This window comes from Stegostoma tigrinum, chromosome 9, assembly GCF_030684315.1.
Source record: "Stegostoma tigrinum isolate sSteTig4 chromosome 9, sSteTig4.hap1, whole genome shotgun sequence".
Taxonomy (NCBI): domain Eukaryota; kingdom Metazoa; phylum Chordata; class Chondrichthyes; order Orectolobiformes; family Stegostomatidae; genus Stegostoma; species Stegostoma tigrinum.
The window spans coordinates 18104091-18126518 of NC_081362.1; the positions used below are offsets into that span (position 1 = coordinate 18104091).

General features: G+C 41.5%; 1 protein-coding gene across 1 annotated transcript in view; it reads right to left on the reverse strand.

The window, feature by feature from the left end:
- The window catches only part of adgb (androglobin), a 284646-nt gene that overhangs the window by 59766 nt on the left and 202452 nt on the right, over positions 1–22428 (reverse strand). The window contains exons 20-24 of the mRNA XM_059648385.1: positions 21654–21795; positions 17407–17521; positions 14914–15081; positions 5860–5998; positions 1737–1868 (exon numbers count right to left, since the gene is read on the reverse strand). Coding sequence (XP_059504368.1) covers positions 1737–1868; positions 5860–5998; positions 14914–15081; positions 17407–17521; positions 21654–21795 — 696 coding nt within the window. The remainder of the gene's footprint in view (positions 1–1736; positions 1869–5859; positions 5999–14913; positions 15082–17406; positions 17522–21653; positions 21796–22428) is intronic.

The window sequence follows — 22428 nt, forward strand, 5'->3', positions numbered from 1 at the left end:
TTTCTGGAAATTTAAGTACATTACTCCCACCCTTTCTCCACAGCACTTCATACTTCTTCAAAGAACTCAAATAAAGTGATTAAACATGATTTTCCCTTCACAAAACTATGTTGACTTGTCTGATTATCATGAAGTTAATTAAAGTGCTCAGAAATAATATCTTTAATACCAGCTTCTAACATTTTTCCAACAATAGATGTTAAGCTAATTGGTCTGTAGTGTCCTGATTTATGTTACCTTGTCTTTTTGAAAGGAGGAGTAACTTTTGCTGTTTTCCAATCTAATGGAAACTTCCCTATATCTAAGGAATTTTGGAAAATTAAACCTAATAAATCAACTAGCCACTCCTTGTAAGACAACAAGGCTGGTATCTGTCAGAACCTAGCGATTTGTCAACCAGTAGCTCTAATGATTTGTTCAATACCACTTCCTTGGCAATTGTGATTTTCTGCAGTTTCTCTCTCCCTCCCACTTGCTGATTTACAGCTACTTTTAGGATGTGCATTATATTCTCCATAATGAAGTCATGCAAAATACCTGTTCACTTCACCTGACATCTCTTTATTTTGTATTATTAATTCTTCATACTCAATTTCTCTGGGACCAATGCTCACTTTGGTAACTCTTTTTTAAGTATCTGTAGAAACTCTAAACTATCTGTATCGCTATGTAGCTTGCTCTTGTACTTTTTTCCCTTCTTATTAACCATTGAGCCAGCCTGTGCATTTTTTTATACTTTGTCCAAACTTGCTGTCTAATTGAATCGTGCAATGCAAATTGGGAGAAATTGCTTTGCTGTTTGCTGCAAAATGACATATCATACACTGATACTCAGGTCCAGATTTGGAAGGGGCTAATTTGGAAGGTGTTTAAAAATAGTGTGATCTGAGTTTGGTTTCTCTGGCCCCAGTCCTGTTTCTAGCACAGGGACAAATGATCATGTAGCAGTTGGCAAACAGCACTACCACTTTTACTAGGTTGATTTATGGGCTTTGCACTTTAAACAATGCCCCCAACGCCTCTATTATAATGGAGCCTGGCACAATTTGTTAGGTGATGTGGGTTCATGGTACCACAGGGGAGTTGGGAGTCTCGGAGGAGCTTTGATGCAAAAATGTAGTCACCCAATCTTTGAAATATGAAAATATTTGAAAGTTGTTGCAAGGCATTGTTCACCTTATATTCATATTAGGGTTCCAAGTAATAACAATCATTCATATTATCAATGACAAAAGTTACGATTCACTTCATACCTCTTGTTCCAGTGTTAATAAACATACAGGTATTGACAAAATCTCTTCAAACAGCAGGCTATTAGACACTATGAATGTCAATCCAACTATGCTTTCATTCTCCTCTGCAGTTTTGTAAACATTGCTTGTTGAGCTACGTTGGAACTCAGCTTCAATATAAATGCTTGGCTATCTAGAAATTGTATCAATGGAAGCAGGCTTTAGGACCTAACAGTCATACAGTCAGACGGTGCCTGTAAACAGACTTTAGTTCTCCAACCTGCTGATCATTCCACCATCCACATGTCCCTGTTATCACCTTAGTTTTGCAAATGAAGGCAGCTGGCCTGATTCCGTCCAACTGCCATCTCATCAAAATAAAACAAAATGCAGATGGGGGCATTCTTAACCTATAATGATTCATAGAGTCGGAAACTTGAGAAACTCAGACTTCCTGTATCTCTGTATCCCTCAGTTTTTGAAGCAAAGAGTTGTGAACCATACCTATCTTATTTGCATATCTGAGTTCACCAAATATGTGACCTCTCCACCAATTCTGTATTCTGCTGGCAGCTGCAGCTTCCTCCTTAGTTGGGTTCCTCTCCTTCCATGGCTCAGGCACATCAGAAACAGAACCTTATTAACAACATTAAGGGTTTCATGAAATTCATGAACAGGTAAAACATCATGCTTCAATTTGAACATAACAAAGCAGTGACTACGTTTAACCTTATTAAGCTACTTATAACATTTATTTGGGCCATAATGTTGGCAGTGATTTATACTACCTTTTTTGAACTATAATTGCAGTGTTTCACATTTGGCTGCAACCATGTGTGCAGTTCTAGCTGGTTTCACTTAGGAGACATAATGAGCACTGGTAGGTTTCTTCACACTGGATCTTTGAGGATATAATGAGGCTTGCACACAGCTGTAATAGGCTGCAAGTGCTTATACAACATTACAATGATATTAGCCTCTGGTCAATACACCATTGGCCATTACACGTGGTTCTCTAAATCTCTCCAACATTTACACTTAAAAAAACTTTATAGCAGCTCCACTGCTTTCAACTAACTGTATCAATAGCTCCCTTTGAGTAATTCCAAACATGCCACCTCATAAATTAGGAGACAAACTCAAGATTTAGTACAAAAGTTATGATTTTCAGACATAAACCAACAGGTAAGTTGATGATTAGTTTATGAAAATCATTAGTAGCTCATTGAGCCTCTAAGTGGTCATTCAAACACTATACTTTTGCCTCACGTAGGCTCAGCAAGGCATAATTTCAGGGACATAATGCATTGGAAGTGATCAGATCGTGTTAGGGATATGTTGGGATGTCAGTGGGGTAGTTGGACTTGGGGAATAGTGTCTGTGACTGGGGTAGGGGGTTTAGTCCTATCATTACCCAGCAGTTAAGCCAGGATGTTTCTGTCAAATGGTTACTACCAAAATATCCAGCTAAGTTAGTCAGAATTGTCCTGAAGCCTCTGACTTGAAGTAAAAGTTGGAAGCTTTTGTGGAGGGTCCTGAGGTGCTGGGGAATTGCCTGGTGAATGTTCAAACTTCCCATGGAGCTTAGCACGTTGGTACATCCACAGAATCATGACAAGGACCTTGAATAAACCGGATAATGGTAGTCTGAAACAAAATCAGAAATTGCTGGAGAAACTCGGCAGATCTGGCAGCATCTGTAGAGAGAAAGTAAAGATAACGTTTTGAGTCCAGTGACCCTTCTTCAGGGTCTTGAATTGTACACCTGGTCTTCAATGACTCATAGGCTAAAAGAGCAGGTCCAATGAATCCCAATCCCACTAGTGGCCCTGTTGTGTTTTGCTGCAAGATGATCTCATAGGTACGGACCAGTAACCCAATGCCTACTATCAATATAGTCAGGAGGAGGAGAAGGGCTTACAGAAAGGCATGTTTCAAACCTACGCGTCAACTCCCAAGATTGCAGAGATCTCTTGTGAAATTATGAATGAAGTTCAAATTTATTTCAAATCGCATGGTTCATGATTCACATAATTGGACCATTTTTTATTCTCTTGTGGACATTACTGGCTGGGCAAGGATTTATTGCTCTTTTGTGTATGTAAATAGTCAATGAATCAAATTCCTTTATGTTCCATTGTCACATTTAAATTAATTTCTGATTTTAGCATTATTTATTGTGCTTAGCATTTTAATGACACTGTCCCATTTTTTTCCCCCCTCATCCTTGTCCATTATTTACTTTTAAGTGAAATGTACTTTCTTTCATGTGAAGTAGGACAATCGTTTCCACCTTGGAAGTCACTGTTATTTTAAAACAAAAATCAACATTGGAGAAACAGTTAGTATTTGTTAGTTGTTTCCAATGTTGATTTTGAGATGTTTCAAAACACCGCTAGTGTTGCAGCTATGGCTCAGAGCTTGCATTGTGACCTGAAGTAGAGGATCTTGGGATCAATCTCACCCTACAGGCTTAATGATAAAAGGTCTAGGATGACAATCTAATGTATTACTGTTAAGAAAGTGCTGCTGAAGCTGCCATATTTCAAATACAATATTAAACTGGGACATCTACTTGTTCAGGTGAACTTAAATGATCCGCTGGCATTACAGTAATTGAGTTAAAAGGCCCAACTGGTCAATGCTGACTATGGTATCCACTCAACTAGTTCTAATTGCTAACATTTGGTCCATATCCCTCTAAACCCTTCCCATCCGTGTACCTATCCAAGCAGCATCTTAGGAGCACAAAAGCTGATGTTTCAGGCATAGACCCTTCATCAGAAAAGGTGGGGGGGGGGTGAGGGTTCTGAAATAAATAGGGAGAGAGGGAGAGGCGGATCAAAGATGGATAGAGGAGAAGATAGGTGGAGAGGATACAGACAGGTCAAAGAGGTGGGGATGGAGCCGGTAGAGGTGAGTGTAGGTGGGGAGGTAAGGAGGTGATAGGTCAATCCGGGGAGGACAGACAGGTCAAGGGGGCGGGATGAGGTTAGTAGGAAGGAAATGGGGATGCAGCTTCAGGTGGGAGGAGGGGACAGGTGAGTGAAAGAACAGGTTAGGGAGGCGGGGGTGAGCTGGGCTGGTTTTGGGATGCAATAGGGGGAAGGGAGATTTTGAAGCTTGTGAAATCCACATTGAAGCCATTGGGCTGCAGGGTTCCCAAGCGGAATATGAGTTGCTGTTCCTGCAACCTTCGGGTGGCATCATTGTGGCACTGCAGGTGCCCAATGGTATCAATGTGGATTTCACAAGCTTCAAAATGTCCACTCCCACTACTGCATCCCAAAACCAGCCCAGCTCGTCCCCGCCTCCCTAATCTGTTCTTCTTCTCACCTAGCCCCTCCTCCCACCTCAAGCCGCATCCCCATTTCCTTCCTACTAACCTCATCCCGCCCCTTGACCTGTCCATCCTCCTGGACTGACCTATCCCCTGCCTACCTCCCCACCTGCACTCATTTCTATTGGCTCCATCCCCACCCCTTTAACTTGTCTGTCTCCTCTACACCTATCTTCTCCTCTATCCATCTTCGATCCGCTTCCCCCTCTCTCCCTATTTATTTCAGAACCTTCTCCCCCTCCCCCTTTCCTGTCAAAGGGTCTAGGCCTGAAACATCAGCTTTTGTGCTCCTAAGATGCTCCTTGGCCTGCTGGGTTCATCCAGCTTCACACTTTGTTATCTCGGATTCTCCAGCATCTGCAGTTCCCATGATCTCATGTACCTATCCAAATGTTTTTTAAATGTTGCTATTGTACCTGTCTCAACCACTTTCTCTGGCAGCCCATTCCATTTATGCAACACTCGCTGCGTGAAGATGTTGCCCCTCAAGTCCTTTTTTAATATTTACCCCTCGCCTAAAACCTATGGCCTCTAGTTTTCAATTCCCCACTTCTGCAAAAAGAACTATATGCTTTCTTTCAAGAATGAATAAAGGTGTTTCCCTGATGCCCAGGTCAGAAGTTATTTCCTCAACCCCCAAAAGTAGACTGTCTAGTCATTATGGCATTAATGTTTGTGTTCTGGCAAGTTTCTCTATGTTTCATAACATGTGATTAAACTTTCAAAGTACTTAATTTGTTATTAGCTAATTAGCATTTTAGGATAGGACGGCCTAGTGGCTTAGTGGGTTGCACTACTACCTCACAGTGCCAGCACCCTGAGGTCAATTCCAATCTTGGGTGACTGTCTGTGGGCAGTTTGCACATTCTCCTCACACCTGCGTGGATTTCTGCCGGCTGCTCTGGTTTCATCGTGCAGTCCAAAGATGTGCAGGTTAGGTGCAAGGCATGAAGAAGCTGTTCAGAATTATCAATATCTTTTATGAAACTGTTTTCAGGTTGTGGTTTCATGCTAATGTTTTTATGAGGGATCCACTTGTACAGGATCATTAGTTAAATTAAATATAAATACAGCAAGTATTTCAATAAAAGTAGAGTAGCTGAATTTTAGGAATAGAAAGTGCACAAGCTAATGGCTGTTCAGATAAATAGTGAAAAAATATTTCTCAACTTTCCTTCCAAGTGCTTTCATAGTATTCAATAAATATTTCCTCAATACATACTGACTTGAAAACCATTGTCTTGTCATCTCCTAAAGTTACATATCAAATGGTATCAGCACACTCACTTATGCAAGCTCTGCCTTCGATCCTAAGCTGCTTTGGAGAGCTATCAACTAAGAGTGTTTTAAGAGCAAAATAGTCTTCAGGACTGGGGCAAGCACGAAGGGCGTGTGCTAAAGTGGCGTAAACGGCTTTGTGGAAGACCTAGCAGAGAAATAATAAAACAGAATTTACAATGAGGAGATACAAAATTGTCTTTTACAAATTAAGTTGTGTGATTTCAGTTTACTTTAGAGAACAAGAAGAATTTGCTTTTCTTAAATACCATATCAAACTGACACATCTACCATAAACAGATATTTTTAAAAATTATAAAAGGTTTCTGCAATGATAGTGTTTATTTTCAAGAGAACTGGAATACAAAACTGTGATGTTACCTTAAAATTGAATAAAGTCCCAGTTAGAGCGGATCTTAAGTACTGTTGTTCAGTGTTGGACAGGTGGTGTGCAGCACAGATTGACCAGAATTATACCAGGTTTACAGGATTAAGATAAGAGGCTAGTTGGTATAGATTAGACATGTATTCTTTTCCACACAGAAGGTTAAAGACGTAACCAATAACAGTGTTAGAGATCATTAAAGAGTTTGACAGGGTAGGTAGAGATAAACTATTTCTTCTGCTAAATTAGCCCAAAGCAACCAGGCATAATCTTACAATTGCAGCTGGGTCTTTCAAGGATGCTATCACAAAGATTCACATAAAGGCTATTGGAAATTTGGAACTGAGACCTCTTTCACCATCCACCATCCCTCAAAAAAAAACTTCTGGGGTTAGGTCAAGAATAAAATTCAAAATTAAAAACAATTGATTTCTGTTTGGTAAGCAAGTAGAGAAATGGTTCAAAAACATGGCCATTATAAAATCACGGACTTATCTGCGAAAGTAAGAGAACTATGTTGGCAACTCCATTTTGAAATTACATGCAATTTCAGCAATGACCACCATTCTTTGTTTTGATTTTTGAATCAGAACTTTCTCTATGATGGGGACGGAAATCCTTCCTCAAGCCAATTAAAGGCCCGATAGCCATTAAATGGCTGTGGATCAAAACAGTAAAATATTAGTAGGTTCACTCTGACTTATATGCTAGGGTGCAGGAATTCTAGGCAGATGTTGGCAAAGTTGGGCACTGATGTGGTAATGCACCCAGTGGACATAAACTCTCTCAAGGTATCACAATGGAGATGCTACACAGGAGGTGGTGACAATATTGTTGAACTATTTATCAATATCCGCAGGCATGTGGATTGGTGGGGAACCCCATTCCAGTTGCCTATAAGGTTGCAGCAGCACTCAGTTTTTAATCCAGCAGTACCATCCAGGGTGCAACATGCAGCATTTCATAGACTATGGTTCAGGGGTGCATAAACTCGGTGACCAACAACTCATTTAGTCATGCCAACTATTTTATCCACTTCATCACTGTTGAAGATAGCCAGGTGGCAAGATCAGCCATGTATGCTATCATCATGGGTTTCTTCAGTGTGCTAATGTAACCATAAAAGTTCCCTTTGAAACAGTCAGATGCATTCGTAAATCATAGGATTTCAGTCCATCAACACACAACACTACAGGGGAAGAATAAAATATGTCTGTACTCATTTCTCAGGTGGCTGTCATAATGCCTACATCTCATGCAATGTAAGGCTCCCAGAGGTTGAAATCTCAGCGAAGATTGATGGATGGGTTTTCAGCAATCAGGGTTACCACCTGCATATACAATTATTGACGCCTGTGAGGTATCCCAGAGCAAGGCAGAGGAGCATTATAATGAAATTCATGTATCTACCAGAGACATCATCACGTGCACCATTGGCCTTCATAAAATGCTGCCTGCATTTGTCTGGAGGCACTCTGCAACCTGCACCACACAGGATGTCATGACTAACAGTGGTTTGTTGTGCACAGCATTACATTGCACTGCAACATTGATACTGCAAGTGAAAGGCCAGAAAGAAAATCAGCTCTCCTTAGATAATGAGGTTTTGTCAAAGCATGAGGAGGGCGCCTTAAATACAATTAAGTCTTTTATGGATGCCAGAGTCATAGAAAGATTTGTAAGACATTCTAGGGGAAACATGTCATACACAAGGTTTGCACAACAATAATGCATCTGCATTATTGTCACTCCACTGACAGACTTCCATCTTCTTTGAGATGTAGACTTGGCCCTGCCAACCTCCCTTGCACAGTAAACTATAGACTTGTGTCCTCTACTAGCGAGAATATATTGGGGAACACAGTTTTGTCCTGCATATTTGCCAGTGAGCGCTGGTATTAAGGACATCTTTGTGGTGTGTGAACATCCAGATAGTAATTTGCTTTGCTCAATTATTCCATTCCACCCACCATCTTTCACGTGATTTGAATGCACTGCTTCTGACTAATTTATATCCACTGAGAATGAAGAGGGACAATATTCTCCTGAGTCCCTAGAAGGGAGAACAGCCGTGTCTGCTTTGTAAGCCATGTTTCACATAATGATCATCCCCGAACTAACAATTCATGTGAACATTGAATAAAGAATGCACAAAATTTCTACATGTTATTCAAGAATAATGTTTGTGTCTATATGTTGTCTCCAGCCAACACACTGAGAAACATGGGCTAGCCATTACTGTTACATCTGACAATGACAGGCTCCATCACATCTTAATACTAATGATCTAATAAAGAAAACAAGTTCTGTTGTTTGTATTTTAACAAGTGAGAAAGACAGAGAAAGATATTATCCATATCATCTTAGTGCTCATACATTTTTCAATTTTCCTTTTGGATCACTATATCTGTGCAACCCCAACTTCAGAGGATGAGATAGAGAAATCTACTTAGCATCATGGCCCATTGAATTGGATGGCCCTGGTAGGTGGTTGCCCATCTGTAATTGCCTTGGAGAAGGCGATGTGAACTGCCTTCTTGAGCTGCTACAGTCTTTGGAGTCTATGGACATCCACAGCGATGTTATGAAGGGAGTTCCAGGATTTGACCTTGTGACATTGAAAGAATGGAAATATAATTCTAAGTTAGGATGGTGTGTAGCTTTCAGGGGAACTTGCATATAATGGTGTTCCCTGGCATAAATTGCCCTTGTCCTTGGAAGTGGCTGGGCTTGGTGAGTTACTGCTATTCAACTTGTAACTGATACACTTCTCTGCTACTGTGCACTGATGGCAAAGATAGCGAATATGGTGGCAATCAAGCAAGATGCTCTGTTTTGAAGATGTTGAACTTCTTGACTGCTGTTGGAGTTGTATTCATCCAGACAAATGGACAGCATTTCATCACCTCCTGGCATCTGTCTTGTAAAGGGTCGACATTGATTGGGAAAATGAGAACTGATTAACTTACCATACAATGCTTAACCTCTCCCACACCTGCTCTTGCAACCACAGTTTTTACATGGATCCTGTTCAGTTTGTGGTCAATCGTAACCTGTAGGATGTTGATAATTAGGGATTGGTAATGTAATAAAATCTCAAAGAGTGATGGTTCAATCCTCACGAGTTGGAGACAGTCATTGCCTGACATTTTTGTGACATGATTGTAACTGGCCGCTTACCAGCCCAACCCACATATTGCTGTATATAGACATGGACAGTTTCAGTGTCTGAGGCGATGTGAACGGTGCTGAAAATTGCCCATTTATTTTATTCATTCACACTCAGGATGTGGGTGTCACTAGCTGGGCTGGCATTTATTCCCCATTCCAGTTTTCCTTGAGAAGATGGAAGTGAGCTGCATCTTTGAGCTGCTGCGTAGTATGGTATACCCACAAAGCCATTAGGGAGGCAGTCAATGATACTGAAGGAGCAGTAATGTATTTCCAAGTTTGGATGGTGAGTGGCTTGTAGGTGTTTGTATTCCCATGTAACTGCTGCCACTATCCTTCTAGATGGTAGTGGTTGTGGTTTGGAAGGTGCTCTCTAATGAGCCTTCGTGAATTTCCGCAGTGTATCTTGCATTTCGAACAAATGTCTCCTACTGAGTGTCCATGGTGGAGTGACTAAATGTGATTGGTCACATTGCAATTGTCCTGCCTTTTTTGTCTGTGGGACATATCTGGGGAATTTTCCACATGGTTGAATAGATGCCATTGTTGTAACTGTACTGAAACAATTTTGCCAGGGTGCAGCAAGTTTTGAAGCACAAGCCTTCAGTCTATTGCTGTAATGTCGTCAGGGCCCAAACATACCTTTTGCAGTATCCAGTGCCTCCAAATGTTTCTTGATATCATGTGTGATGCTGGAGACCTCTGGAGGAGACTGAGATGGATTATCCACTTGGAATTTCTGGCTGAAGATAGTTCTGAATGTTTCAGCCATTTCTTTTGCACTCATATTGGGCTCCCACATTATTTAGGATGTGAATATTCGTGGAGCCTCCTCCTCTAGTGAGTTGTTGAATTGTACACCATCATTCACAACCAGATGTGGCAGTACTGCATAGCTTAAATCTGATCCATTGGGAGATCACTTGACTCTTGTCTATCACTTGTGCTATTTGGCACCCAGGAAGCCCTGTTTGGTGGCTTCCTCCAGTTGAAACTTCATTTTTAGTAATGCTTGGTGCTCTTGGCATGCCTTCCTGCACCCTCCATTGAACCAGAGTTGCTCGCTGTCTTGATGGTAATGGTGGAGTGAGGGTATGCTAGGCTTTGAGGTTACAGATTATGTAGGAGTACAATTCAACGGTTGCTGTTGGCCCAAGCAATTCATGGATACCTTGTTTTGAGTTGCTAGATCTGTTTGAAATGTGACCCATTTAGCAACAGTGACAGTGCCATATAATACAATGTAAGGTATTATCAGTATGAAGTCAGGATCTCATCAAGGACGGTGTGATGGTCTCTCTTCTTAATATTGTCATAGACAGATACATCTTTGCCAGGCAGATTGTTGAGGATGAGTTCAAGTCTGTTCTTCTCTCCTTTTGGTTTCCTCACTACTACTTCTCTCTCAATTTGAATTTCTCCCCTGGTTGCCAGTGGGCCTTCACTGTTCTTGCTATACTTTTTAAAGACTTCTTTCTCCTATAAAAGTCTAAGACTAATAGTGCTCCTTTGTTTCTCGCGGAGTTTCTGTTTGAAGAGGTTTCCTTTACAGCAGATGTTCAGCTCTAGTGGCTTTTCTCTGGCTGCTGGCTTGTTTGAAATCCATGTTAATTTTTATTTGGAAACAAATAATTGTGACTTCTCAACTTCTGTAGAGGATCTCAGATATGGTTCTTAACCTTTACTGTTGCCATCATTTTCCAGGCAGTAAATGCCTTTTGCTGTGTTCATTCTTTGTCATGTGGTTAGAATGCCACTGAGTTTGGGGTTTTTACAGACTGCTCAAGGAGAAAGGTTTACTTGGAATTTCAGAAGGCTTCCGATAAGATCCCACATAAGAGATCAGAATGCAAAATTAAAGCATATAGGATTGGAGGTAATGTGCGGAAATGAATCAAGAACTGGCTGGCAGACTGGAAATAGACAGTAGGAATAAATGGGTCTTATCCTGAGAGGCAAAGACTAGTGAGGTACTGTGGGAATCAGTATTTGGACTCCAGCTAATCACAATATATATGAATAATTTTGATGAGAAAATATTATGTCATATCTTCCAGTTTTCAGATGACACAAAGCTGAGTGGGAGGGTATGCTGAGAGGAGGATGCGGAGTAGCTTCAGTGTGATTTGTACAAGTAAGTGGGCAAGTACATGGCAAATGCATACAATTGGGGATAAATGCAAGGTTAGCCATTTTGGTAGCAAGACAGAGGAGAGGGTAGGGTCAGAGATGAGGAGAAATTTCTTCACTCAAAGTGTTGAGCCTGTGGAATTCTGTGCCACAGAAAATGTTTTCAAGAAGGAGATAGATAAATTTATTTGGGCTGAAGGGATCAAAAGGATGTAGGAGGATATAGGAGAAAGTAGAAAGAGGGTACTGAGTTGGATGATCAGCCATGATCATATTGAATGGAGGAGCAAGCTCAAAAGGGCCAAACAACCACTCCTTATCCTATATCCAATGTTACTATTCTGGAGGGAAGTCAAGGATTGCCTTCAGGCTTGAGCTTCAAAGTGATACTATTTATTATATATTAACACTAAGTATTGCTCTAAATAATAATCTTAGATATGCCAGGATCTCAACTATTGTCTCTTTAGGTAGTAGTCAGCAGGATTTTGCATTGTCCATGATTGAGCTGATGCCACAAAATGCACTCTTACTGTCCTGATTCAATATTGAGCACTTCAAGGACAACTAGGTCCCACTTGTATATCACTACACTGGCACATTTGGTGTGTCTGTCTTTCTGCTGGACAGGACATACAGACACAGGATGGTGATGGTGGCATCTGGGGCATTGTCTGTAAGTTGTATTTCCAAGAAGATGCTTATATAAGGCTGTTTTGTGACTCGGACAGATCTCTCCTAATTTTGGCTCAAGCCCCCTGAAGTCAGGAAGGAAGATTTTGTAGGATCAACAAAGCTAGGTCTGCAATGTCATTTCTGATGCCTCGATTGATGCTGGCTGGCTCATCCAGGTTCGTTATTTCTTTCAGGGTTTGTAGTTTTGGCACAGCTGAGTAGTCCTTCAGATTTTAAAACGAGGTGCTAAATAGCAGTAAAAGGAAATTTACAAATAGTTAGGAGAATGAACCTAACCGAATAATGCATTTGAGATAACACGGTGTAGAGCTGGATGAACGCAGCAGGCCAAGTGGGTTGAGACACTTCTTCAGAAATGGGGGAGGGGAAGGGGATTCTGAAATAAATAGGGAGAGAGGGGGAAGAGGATAGAAGATGGATAAAGGGGACGATAGGTGGAGAGGAGATAGACAGGTCAAAGAGGTGGGGTTGGAGCCAGTGAAGGTGAATGTAGGTGGGGAGTTAGGGAGGGGCTAGGTCGGTCCAGGGATGACTGACAGGTCAAGGAGGTGGGATGAGGTTGGTGGCGAGGAGATGGGGGTGGGGCTTGAAGTGGGAGGAACGGTTTGGGAGGCGGGGACTAGGTGGGCTGGTTTTGGGATGCGGTCGGGGAGGGGAGACTTTGAAACTTGTGAAGTCCACATTGATACCCTTGGGCTGCAGGGTTCCCAAGCAAAATATGAGATGCTGTTCCTGGGACTTTCGGGTGGCATCATTGTGGCAATGCAGGAGGCCCAGGATGGACATATCGTCCAAGGAGTGGGAGGGGGAGTTGAAATGGTTCGCGACTGGTAGGTGTAGTTGTTGGTTGCGAACTGAGCGTAGGTGTTCTGCAAAGCGATTCCCAAGCCTCTGTTTGGTTTCCCTGATGTAGAGGAGGCCATGACGGGAACAATGGATGTAGAGGCCACAACGGGAACAGCGGATACAGTATACCACATTAGCAGATGTGCAGGTGAACATCTGTTTGATGTGGAAGGTCTTCTTAGGGTCTGGGATGGGGGTGAGGGGGGAAGTCGAGCACTTGCTTCGGTTGCAGGGAAAAGTGCAGGGGGGTGGTGGGACTGGATGGGAGTGTGGAGCGGACAAGGGAGTCACGGAGAGACTGGTCCCTCCGGAAAGCAGAAATATCTTTGGTAGTGGGGTCAAATTGGAGATGGTGAAAATGTTGGAGCATGATGCGTTGGATTCAGATGTTGGTGAGGTGATACTTGAGGACGAGGGGGATTCCTTATCTGCTTTCCAGAGGGACCACTCTCTCTGAGTCCCTTGTCCGGTCCACACTCCCCTCCAGCCCCGCCACCCCTGACACTTCTGCCTGCAACCAAAGCAAGTGCAACACCTGTCCCTACACCTTCCAGGCCCTAAGAAGACCTTACACATCAAACAGATGTTCACCTGCACATCTGCTAATGTGGTACACTGTATCCGCTGTTCCTGTTGTGGTCTCCTCTACATCGGGGAAACCAAGCGGAGGCTTGGGAACCGCTTTGCGGAATACCTACGCTCAGTTCACAACAAACAACTACACGGCCCAGTGGCGAACCATTTCCACTCCCCCTCCCATTCCTCAGACTACATGTCCATCCTGGGCCTCCTGAATTGACACAATGATGCCACCCGAAAGTCCCAGGAACAGCATCTCATATTTTGCTTGGGAACCCTGCAGCCCAAGGGTATCAATGTGGACTTCACAAGCTTCAAAATCTCCCCATCCAGACCGGACCCCAAAACCAGCCCACCTAGTCCCCGCCTCCCTAACCATTCCTCCTACCTCAAGACCCACCCCCATCTCCTAGCCACCAACCTCATCCCACCTCCTTGACCTGTCAGTCATCCCTGGACCGACTTATCCCCTCCCTAACACCCCACCTACATGCACCTTCACTGGCTCCAACCCCGCTTCTTTGACCTGTCTATCTCCTCTCCACCTATCTTCTCCTTTATTCATCTTCTATCCTCCTCCCCCTCTCTCCCTATTTATTTCAGAATCCCCTTCCCCTCCCCCATTTCTGAAGAAGTGTCTTGACCCGAAACGTCAGCTTTCCTGCTCCTATGGTGCTGCTTGGCCTGCTGTGTTCATCCAGCTCTACACCGTGTTATCTCAGATTCTCCAGCATCGGCAGTCCCTATTGTCTCTGAATTATGCATTTGATGTGTTTGATGCGTGCATGTGACTTATTATGCTTCTCATTTCAGGAATAGAACAGCAAAAATGGAGTAAAACACATATGTCTAGATTTAAATGGCATTAATTTAACAATAGTGGTAACCCACTTAAAAAGTGGGAAAGCCTTGTTCAGAAGCATTTTAAAATAGGAAGAAAATAATGCAAACAATTGGTCAGGAGGAAGCAAACGCTTAAGTTACAAATAACCCAATGTGGAGCTGGAGGAACACGGCAGGCCAGACCACATCAGAGGAGCAGGAAAGCTGACATTTCGAAAATTTTCTGAAGAAGGGTCCCAACCTGAAACATCAGCTTTCCAACTCCTCTGATGCTGCCTGGCCTGTGTTCCTCCAGCTCTACACTGTTATCGCTGACTCCAGCATCGGCAATTCTTACTATCTCTGCTTAAGTTACAAAAGTGTTTACTTATTTTTTTTCCAAAACTCTAACCTTGAACCTTCAATGAATTTACCTTGGTTTGTTTCTCAGCCAGGTTAGCATCTTCAAATAGGAATGGAAAATGACAACGTTGAAGTTCCTTTGAAGTTTTGCGACGTTCTTGCGCATCATTGAAGCCATGTATCGCATTGTCAATTGCTTTAAAAATATGGGTAGCATGCTGCGTAAATCGCAGGCTGTCCTGTAGATACAGAAAATACAAGGCAGTCAAGTTTTGTGTTACAATATTTCATTTCTAAGATGTTACAATATGTTTTGATTGTCTTCATAATTCACAATGAATGGAGGCCAGATCGATGTACTCTCAAAATATATACACAAGGTGGATGTATATATCCTAAGAAATTGTAATCTACACTTAACGTCTCAAGAGCTATCAAGGATAAAATTATCTGGCACACATTCTCATTCTTGCACAACTGGCTGCCTCAGTATTGTCTCAGTGCTTGGTTGATCAACTGCCAAGTAGTCTAACTATTTGTCTCACTGGCTGCCAATTGTTTAAGCACTTGTGTGACTGGCTGTTGATAAGACCATAAGAGATGGGAGCAGAAGGCGGCCCATGAACTCTGCTCCACCTCCAACATTTAAGCCGGTCATGAGGCCACCCACTCCATAATGCATGATAGTGAACTGTCTTCAATTATAAAACTCAAAATTGGGTAAGTCTTATAATGGACATTTAATTCAGCCTGATTTACTCCCAAGTTAAAACTACACTCAATAACTTCTAAAAAGTCCATTTATATTTTAATCTTCTGAGCCTGGAAAAATATAGCCCCTTTAAATGCCTACTTATGTCTCATTTTTTAAATACTCCACCTTCACAAACTGAAGGATATCTATGCTTGACAACTCATGCTGAGTGTTTTGGACCAAGGACTTCCAGTACAGTGGTTGTGGGGTGTTTAGTGATCACTGGAAACCAAGTTATCTATTCTTCCAGTCCTTAGGATAAACATCCGATTTAATACTGGCTGGTGGAATGTTTGTAGTAGAGTTGTACAGGGGTTAGTTTTCAGACACTTGCTTTTCCTGATATGGATGAATCTTGGAGACCTGTGAGGAGAGCATTGCAGAAATTCTAAAAGATGTAGATGAGTTTGTGGAATAGGCAGATAGATGGCAGATGAAGTTCAATGTAGACAGAATGCAGAAGATGTGTATAAGAAAGGTTCTGGTGGGTGAGAAACTTCGTTATGAGGACTGGCTGCAGATGTTGCAACTGTTAAACTTGGAGAGAAGGTGGCAAAAAAAAAATCTGATGGAAGTTTTCAAAATTATGAGGTGGCTGGAAAGAGTGCACTATAATACTTCCAAGATTCTATGAACAGCATTTTAATCCAGATAGCAATGCCGAGGCCTGGGAGTTATGATTGGTGGCATAGTGGTAAAGAACATTGATATACTTGTTAAATACTGTACTTTTTTTTCTTATAGTAAATCCCAGGAGGTACATTCAAATATGTCTAATCAATTTAGGCTCTCTGCTTACAAACCTTGTTCTCCTCAAAGCTGATGTGAAAATTTGTAATGCAAGGACTCTCATTTGAGCTTTTATTGGTCTATGTGTCAAGAATTCAATTCCAACCATTTTCACCATTGCTTCACACATATTTCCTTCCTTTTTAAAATTGTCTTTACTTTTGTTTAATAAAAGGGAGATTCACTTATATTTATAGCTTATGCTTTTCTTACCACTAGCCCATCTAAAGCCTTTTAAACTAATGAAGTACTTTTGAGGTGTAATCACTGTTTTAACACAGGATACGTGGCAACCAATTTACAAGCTGTAAATTCTCACAAGCTGTCATAGGAAATGCCAAGAAAAACTGGAGTTTCATGCTTTTCTTGGAAATACTGCTATGAAATTTTCCAACCACTGAAGCAGGCAGATGGTGTTCGATGCATTGTCTCATGCAATAGATTGCATCTCCAACAATGAAATGCTTCCCCAGTACTGTATTAGAGTCAGTCTTGATCTTTCAAGCCTTGGGATGGGATCTGAGCCTGGAAGCTTGTGACTCCAGATGTCCTTCCTACCAACTGAGAACAGCTGAGACCTATTTTCACAGAATATTAAATCTAAAGCTAAATAAAAATAAACTTGACAGATAGGAAATTATCCAAGATAAACCATCAGTAAAAATGTACTGACAAGCAAACTTACACAAGAAATGCCAGTCCCTTTAAGAAGACATTCAACATGAATTCCATTTATACACTACAGATGTGTGGGCAGATCCTACATATCAGGTCAACCTTAGATGGAAAATGCTGCTATGCCTTACCTACAGGTATTTCATGGATTTTTATACTAAAATCAAGTCAAGTTGGTCCAGTGAGTTGACTGAAATGCCCTGCAAAGTCAAAGTTGGATGTCAGGTAAGGGACCCTGTGATTGGAAGGCCCGAATGAATTCCCAACTGCTGAGTGCCCAGTAATTTTTCAATTAGTAACAAGTTTAAAGATGAATAGATTCTGTGATTAGTATTGTGCTACATACCTTGCTAAGATGTGTTAAAACTGTATCTTCATCACCAAAGATAAATGGTACTGTACTACTTATATTAATATTGTGTCCAAGAGGAGAAGTGGCAGTAAATCGGATGACATGGCGCCTGTTAAGGGAAATTATAAACATCAAAAAAAGCAAAACAGCTGTACTATATAACTGATGTAGTGTACTTGAGCTGTCTGTGTTTCAATAGATATGATGAAACTGTACAACCAGCAGATAGAACATAGAACATAGAACAGTACAGCACAGAACAGGCCCTTCAGCCCACAATGTTGTGCCGACCATTGATCCTCATGTATGCACCCTCAAATTTCTGTGACCATATACATGTCCAGCAGTCTCTTAAATGATCCTAATGACCTTGCTTCCACAACTGCTGCTGGCAACGCATTCCATGCTCCCACAACTCTCTGCGTAAAGAACCTGCCTCTGACATCCCCTCTATACTTTCCACCAACCAGCTTAAAACTATGACCCCTCGTGCTAGCCACTTGAGAATATTCAGTTATGTGCTTAGAATGGAGAATCTGGGATTATTCTGCTTACAGATAAAAAGGGTAAGTGAAAATTTATTAGTAATGTTTAAAATAATGAGAGATTTTGAGAGACTAAATCAGGGGCAACAGTTTCTACTGAAAGGACAGTTGGTAACCAGAAGACGTGGATCTAGGGCTATTCATAAAAGAACTCAAAGGGAGACATGATAATTATTTTAAGCAATGAGTTATTATTATATTTGGAATGCACTGCCCGGAGATGATAGTGGAAGCAAATTCAACCGTAACTTTCAAAAGGGAAGTAAGTAAATAATTCAAGAGGAATATAACTTATCGGGCTTTGGGAAGAGCAGGAGACTGGAACTATCTGAAATGCCCTTTTAAAGAGATAATTTGCCTTATAAGCTGTATGATTCTTTGACTCCATGGTCACATGGCTAGTTTTGCATAACCAGTCATTTCTTATTCTTAAAGGAACAATTGAAGGAAAGTTCATAAAAGTTTGGGAATTGTCATTTTCCAAATTAAGTATTATTTTGGACAACATTGTTGTAAGAAATGTTGATTCTAGGTAACATGATGTTTTCCCAATTCAATTGTTATGTAAGGTTTAATTTTAGGACTGCCCCAGTTGTTTGTTGATAATCAATCACTATCCCCATTTGTTTAACCTCCACATACAAATAAGTATAAATAAATATCAACGAGTTCTGAGGAAGGGTCACCAGACTCAAAATGTTAACTCTGTTTTTTCCTTCACAGATGCTGCCAGACCTGCTGATCGTTTCCAGCAACTTTGCTTTCGATCAAAATATTCTCGAGTTGGAAGATGATGAGTATCCTTCAACCTGATGTTTGTCTCAGTGAAAGTAAGTCAAATACAAACCTGACTAATTAATGAACACATTCGAGACTTAACAACAGATGAATATATAAAACTATCACAGTTAGCAAATATAAATAACTAGAGAATGCTTTATCAACATACAATATTGCTTTGAGAGGTAACTAAGTTTGTGGGTGAGGGATGTGGAGGAGATGTGGTTTATGTTGTTGTTCCGAGATATTTGACCAAGGTTCTAATGCAAGGTTTGAGGGACAGTCTAAGGCTCATGGAATAATTTATGAATTGGAAACATTGAGAATTAGTAATGCAAGTTTGGAGGAAAAGCCAATAATGGTTTACCCAAGTATCTACCCACTGCTGCCGGTGAGCTGCTGCTATTCTCTGCAATCAGGTGAACGACTAAATGGTGGCATTCAAATCAGAATCAACAGTTCAATGCTGCAAAGCCACTGTTGAGGAATGTAATGTATGAACGCCAGGATTATAATAACTCCTATGAGTTTTAAATGTCCCACCATCCTCACATGGGAACACTGTCAAATGTTTTCAGATAATAAAATAGACTACAGGTCTCGTGGTCCTATACTGTTACATGTTTTCAAGGAATTGTGTCACTTCAAATTGGGAATCGGCGGTTGAGAACAGGGAATCTACTGCTATAAAATTCAGAAATAGATTCTGGATAGTACATTCTTGATGGGCTGAATCAGGATTCGCAGAGGTCAGAACGAACCCAACATTCACATGTCCACATGCAGAAGTCAACAGAAAATAAAACTATGAACAGGATCTTCTGAGTTTAAATGACACAGGCTATAGTGGGAATTTGGAAAAATCACTTGAGAAGTTGAGTGGGGCCTTTCTTGAGCATCAAGTTGCATTTTCCAGCTAAGTTCTAGAAATAAAGACAAGGTTCTCTCCAGCGAGCAGAAGAGGCCTGCTAACGGTGATTATTGCTCATTATTACATTATTATTTAATATCACCTCATTAGTATGCAGACTTGACCATCCGCCAGATAGAATCAAGACACCTAAAATTCCTGACATGATAGTCTGAGTGGGTGCCTGGTGACTCCAGCTCATTGCTTGATCCTCTGGACTGCCATCTTGAACAATAGCACTGATATCTTAGGGCATGGTCCGTGGGCATCCAGGTTATGGACTAGACCTTGCTGCATCTCAGGCCTGCTCACATATTTTCTTAGTGCTCAATCACTGAGTGCCTGGAGTCCAAAAGCATCCCTGCCTTGCTTTGCCCCCACAGCTGGAGCCAACAGGCACACGGTACCTCCAGACAAAGCCAAGAAGCTTGTTATGTGCTCAGAAGTCAGAGTTAAACAGGCAGACATGATGCTGTACAGCGTCATGCTATGTTAATTTCACACCTGCACCATGTGCCATCAGTGTATGGGCAAACACTTGGTATAAGCTCCAGGTAAATGCCATGTCTCCAGTTGAAGGAGAGTTACTCAGTCAAGAAACTCAATTCTCAATCAAGGGATCCTGGCGGGGCAACCTCTGACATCAGTCCAAGGGTTTGGGCACAATCATTTGGCCAGTCAGGGTTCAGGCTCCTTTCTTAGAGATGACAAGTCGAATGTTTGTCACATCACCATCTGTCTTGACTCTTTCTGTCCTATTGTGAGCAGTTTTCTCCTGGAATGAAAGAAAGGTAGGGATTGAATAAGATGAAAGTGGCTGGCATTGCTGTTAGTGCTGGTGCAGATTGGGGAGGGGGGGGGGGGGGGGAGGAAGTATGGTCTGATGCCCTAAGTAAGTGAGTAGGTAGTGCAGAGGCCATGCAGGGTTAGTGGCGTGGGAAATTGGTGGGTAAATGCAAGTGAGGGAAGATGCTGCACGTTATTGGCAAGCGTAATAAAGCATGAGCCTTTGGTGTGAGGTGTGCAGTATCAGGGACACAGTAAATAAGAAGGTGGTGGCGCTTACCCTGATAGAATGGAGAAGGTCACCGACCTTCAACCTACACTGTTGAGCATTTCTCCAGACTTCTGAGACAGCAGCATACCAGCCCGTCCACCAGGACTTTCCGGTTCCTTTCCAGAAAGTGGGGTGTCAATTTCACCTGATCTGCCATGTCTGGGGCAAATGTCATGAACTGAACAGGGCGGCTCCAACTGACAGAGCTTGATCAGATAGATATACGATGGCCTTTAAAAGATGGTGCCTGCACCAGAGATCCTGGGCTATCCTGGCAGTGATGAGTGCCTCACGTTATGGTAGGAGAATTAGTTAGCATTGGGTGTGATGGGGCATCATTGAGATGTACAGATAGTAATGGGCCATTTGACCCAAAATGTTAACTCTAAATTTCTCTCCACAGATATTTCAAGTCCTGCCAAGCTTTTCCAGCAATTTCAGGTTTTGTTTCCGATTTCCAGCATCTGCAATTATTCCAGTTTTTATTTAGCATTTGAGGAGAGTTTGGGACGATAGAGTGAGAAAACTTACTAAGCCTTCCGGGGAGAAACCTTTCACGAAACTCAAAGAAAATGACACTTTGCCAAAATATAGTATGATTCAGCTGAAGGTGGCTCTTGCTTCGACACTGCTATATTAGTTGTAAAACTCTCTTTGAATATATAAACCATAAAATCTCAATATTTTATCACAACCAAAAAGATAGGCTGGATGCGATTAATGATTTTCTTTCAACCAAAATCAATTCTACAAAACTGAGCTGCATTAGTGAAGTTGTACTCTCAGTGTAAAATTTGGTTAATGAGACTATAACACTGTAGTTCTGATTCTCTGAATGTCCTGAGAGCTTAGGTCAAGTTATGAGCCTGGAATTTTGACAGTTAAAACCAATTTACACCTGTGGACAAAAATTAGGCCTTCTTGGTTGAAGTAGAAAATGAGCACATACCCGCAAGGTAGCTCTAAGATAGTTGATTTTGTTGCCACAGTTCTGATGTATAGAATTGGAGGGCTTGAAGCAAGACTCTTCCAAGAATATGACTCAGCAATGAGGATGCCTGGCGAAATGCCTGAGAATTCCTTCATGTTTTCTGACAATAATGATAAAGGCAAAAGTGATCAATGGGTATTGACTTAAATCACGTGTACTTATCCATATATATTGCTCACACTGTTTTGAACATTATTCTTGTTATAAAAGGGGAACACACAAGGTGAATCCTTGATTTTGTTCTCCCAGTAGGAGGTTGCACTCACAGGATGTGCAGGGTACCATCTGCTTTGAATGTGGCTTTCAAGTGGGAGTGCAGAATAATTTCTGTAAATTTTAAGTGAAAAAGTAGACAAATACAATCTGCAGCAATATTTCCAAAGACTGTCACAAAATGAAAAATACTACTTCATGTAAACATACTATTTTACATTAAAGAAGGCAGCTATGGTCCCATTTATCTGTGATAGCCTTTTGAAACAGTGATTCAAATTAGTCCCATTCCCTCGTTCAGAGCCATGCAATTTTATTTCCTTTTCAAGTCCATTCATTATTCTGTTGCAGATAAAATTTAAAAGTCTCTATTGCATGGTGATTATTCTGGACTGTGCTGCCACTGCACCTTGCGGAAATTACAGCAGTTTCCAGATTTTTATAGAATGTGGGAGATTTTACAGACTAACAATTCTATCACAGACGAGGAGGACAGGGCTCGTTGCAGTGTAGTTCTCTC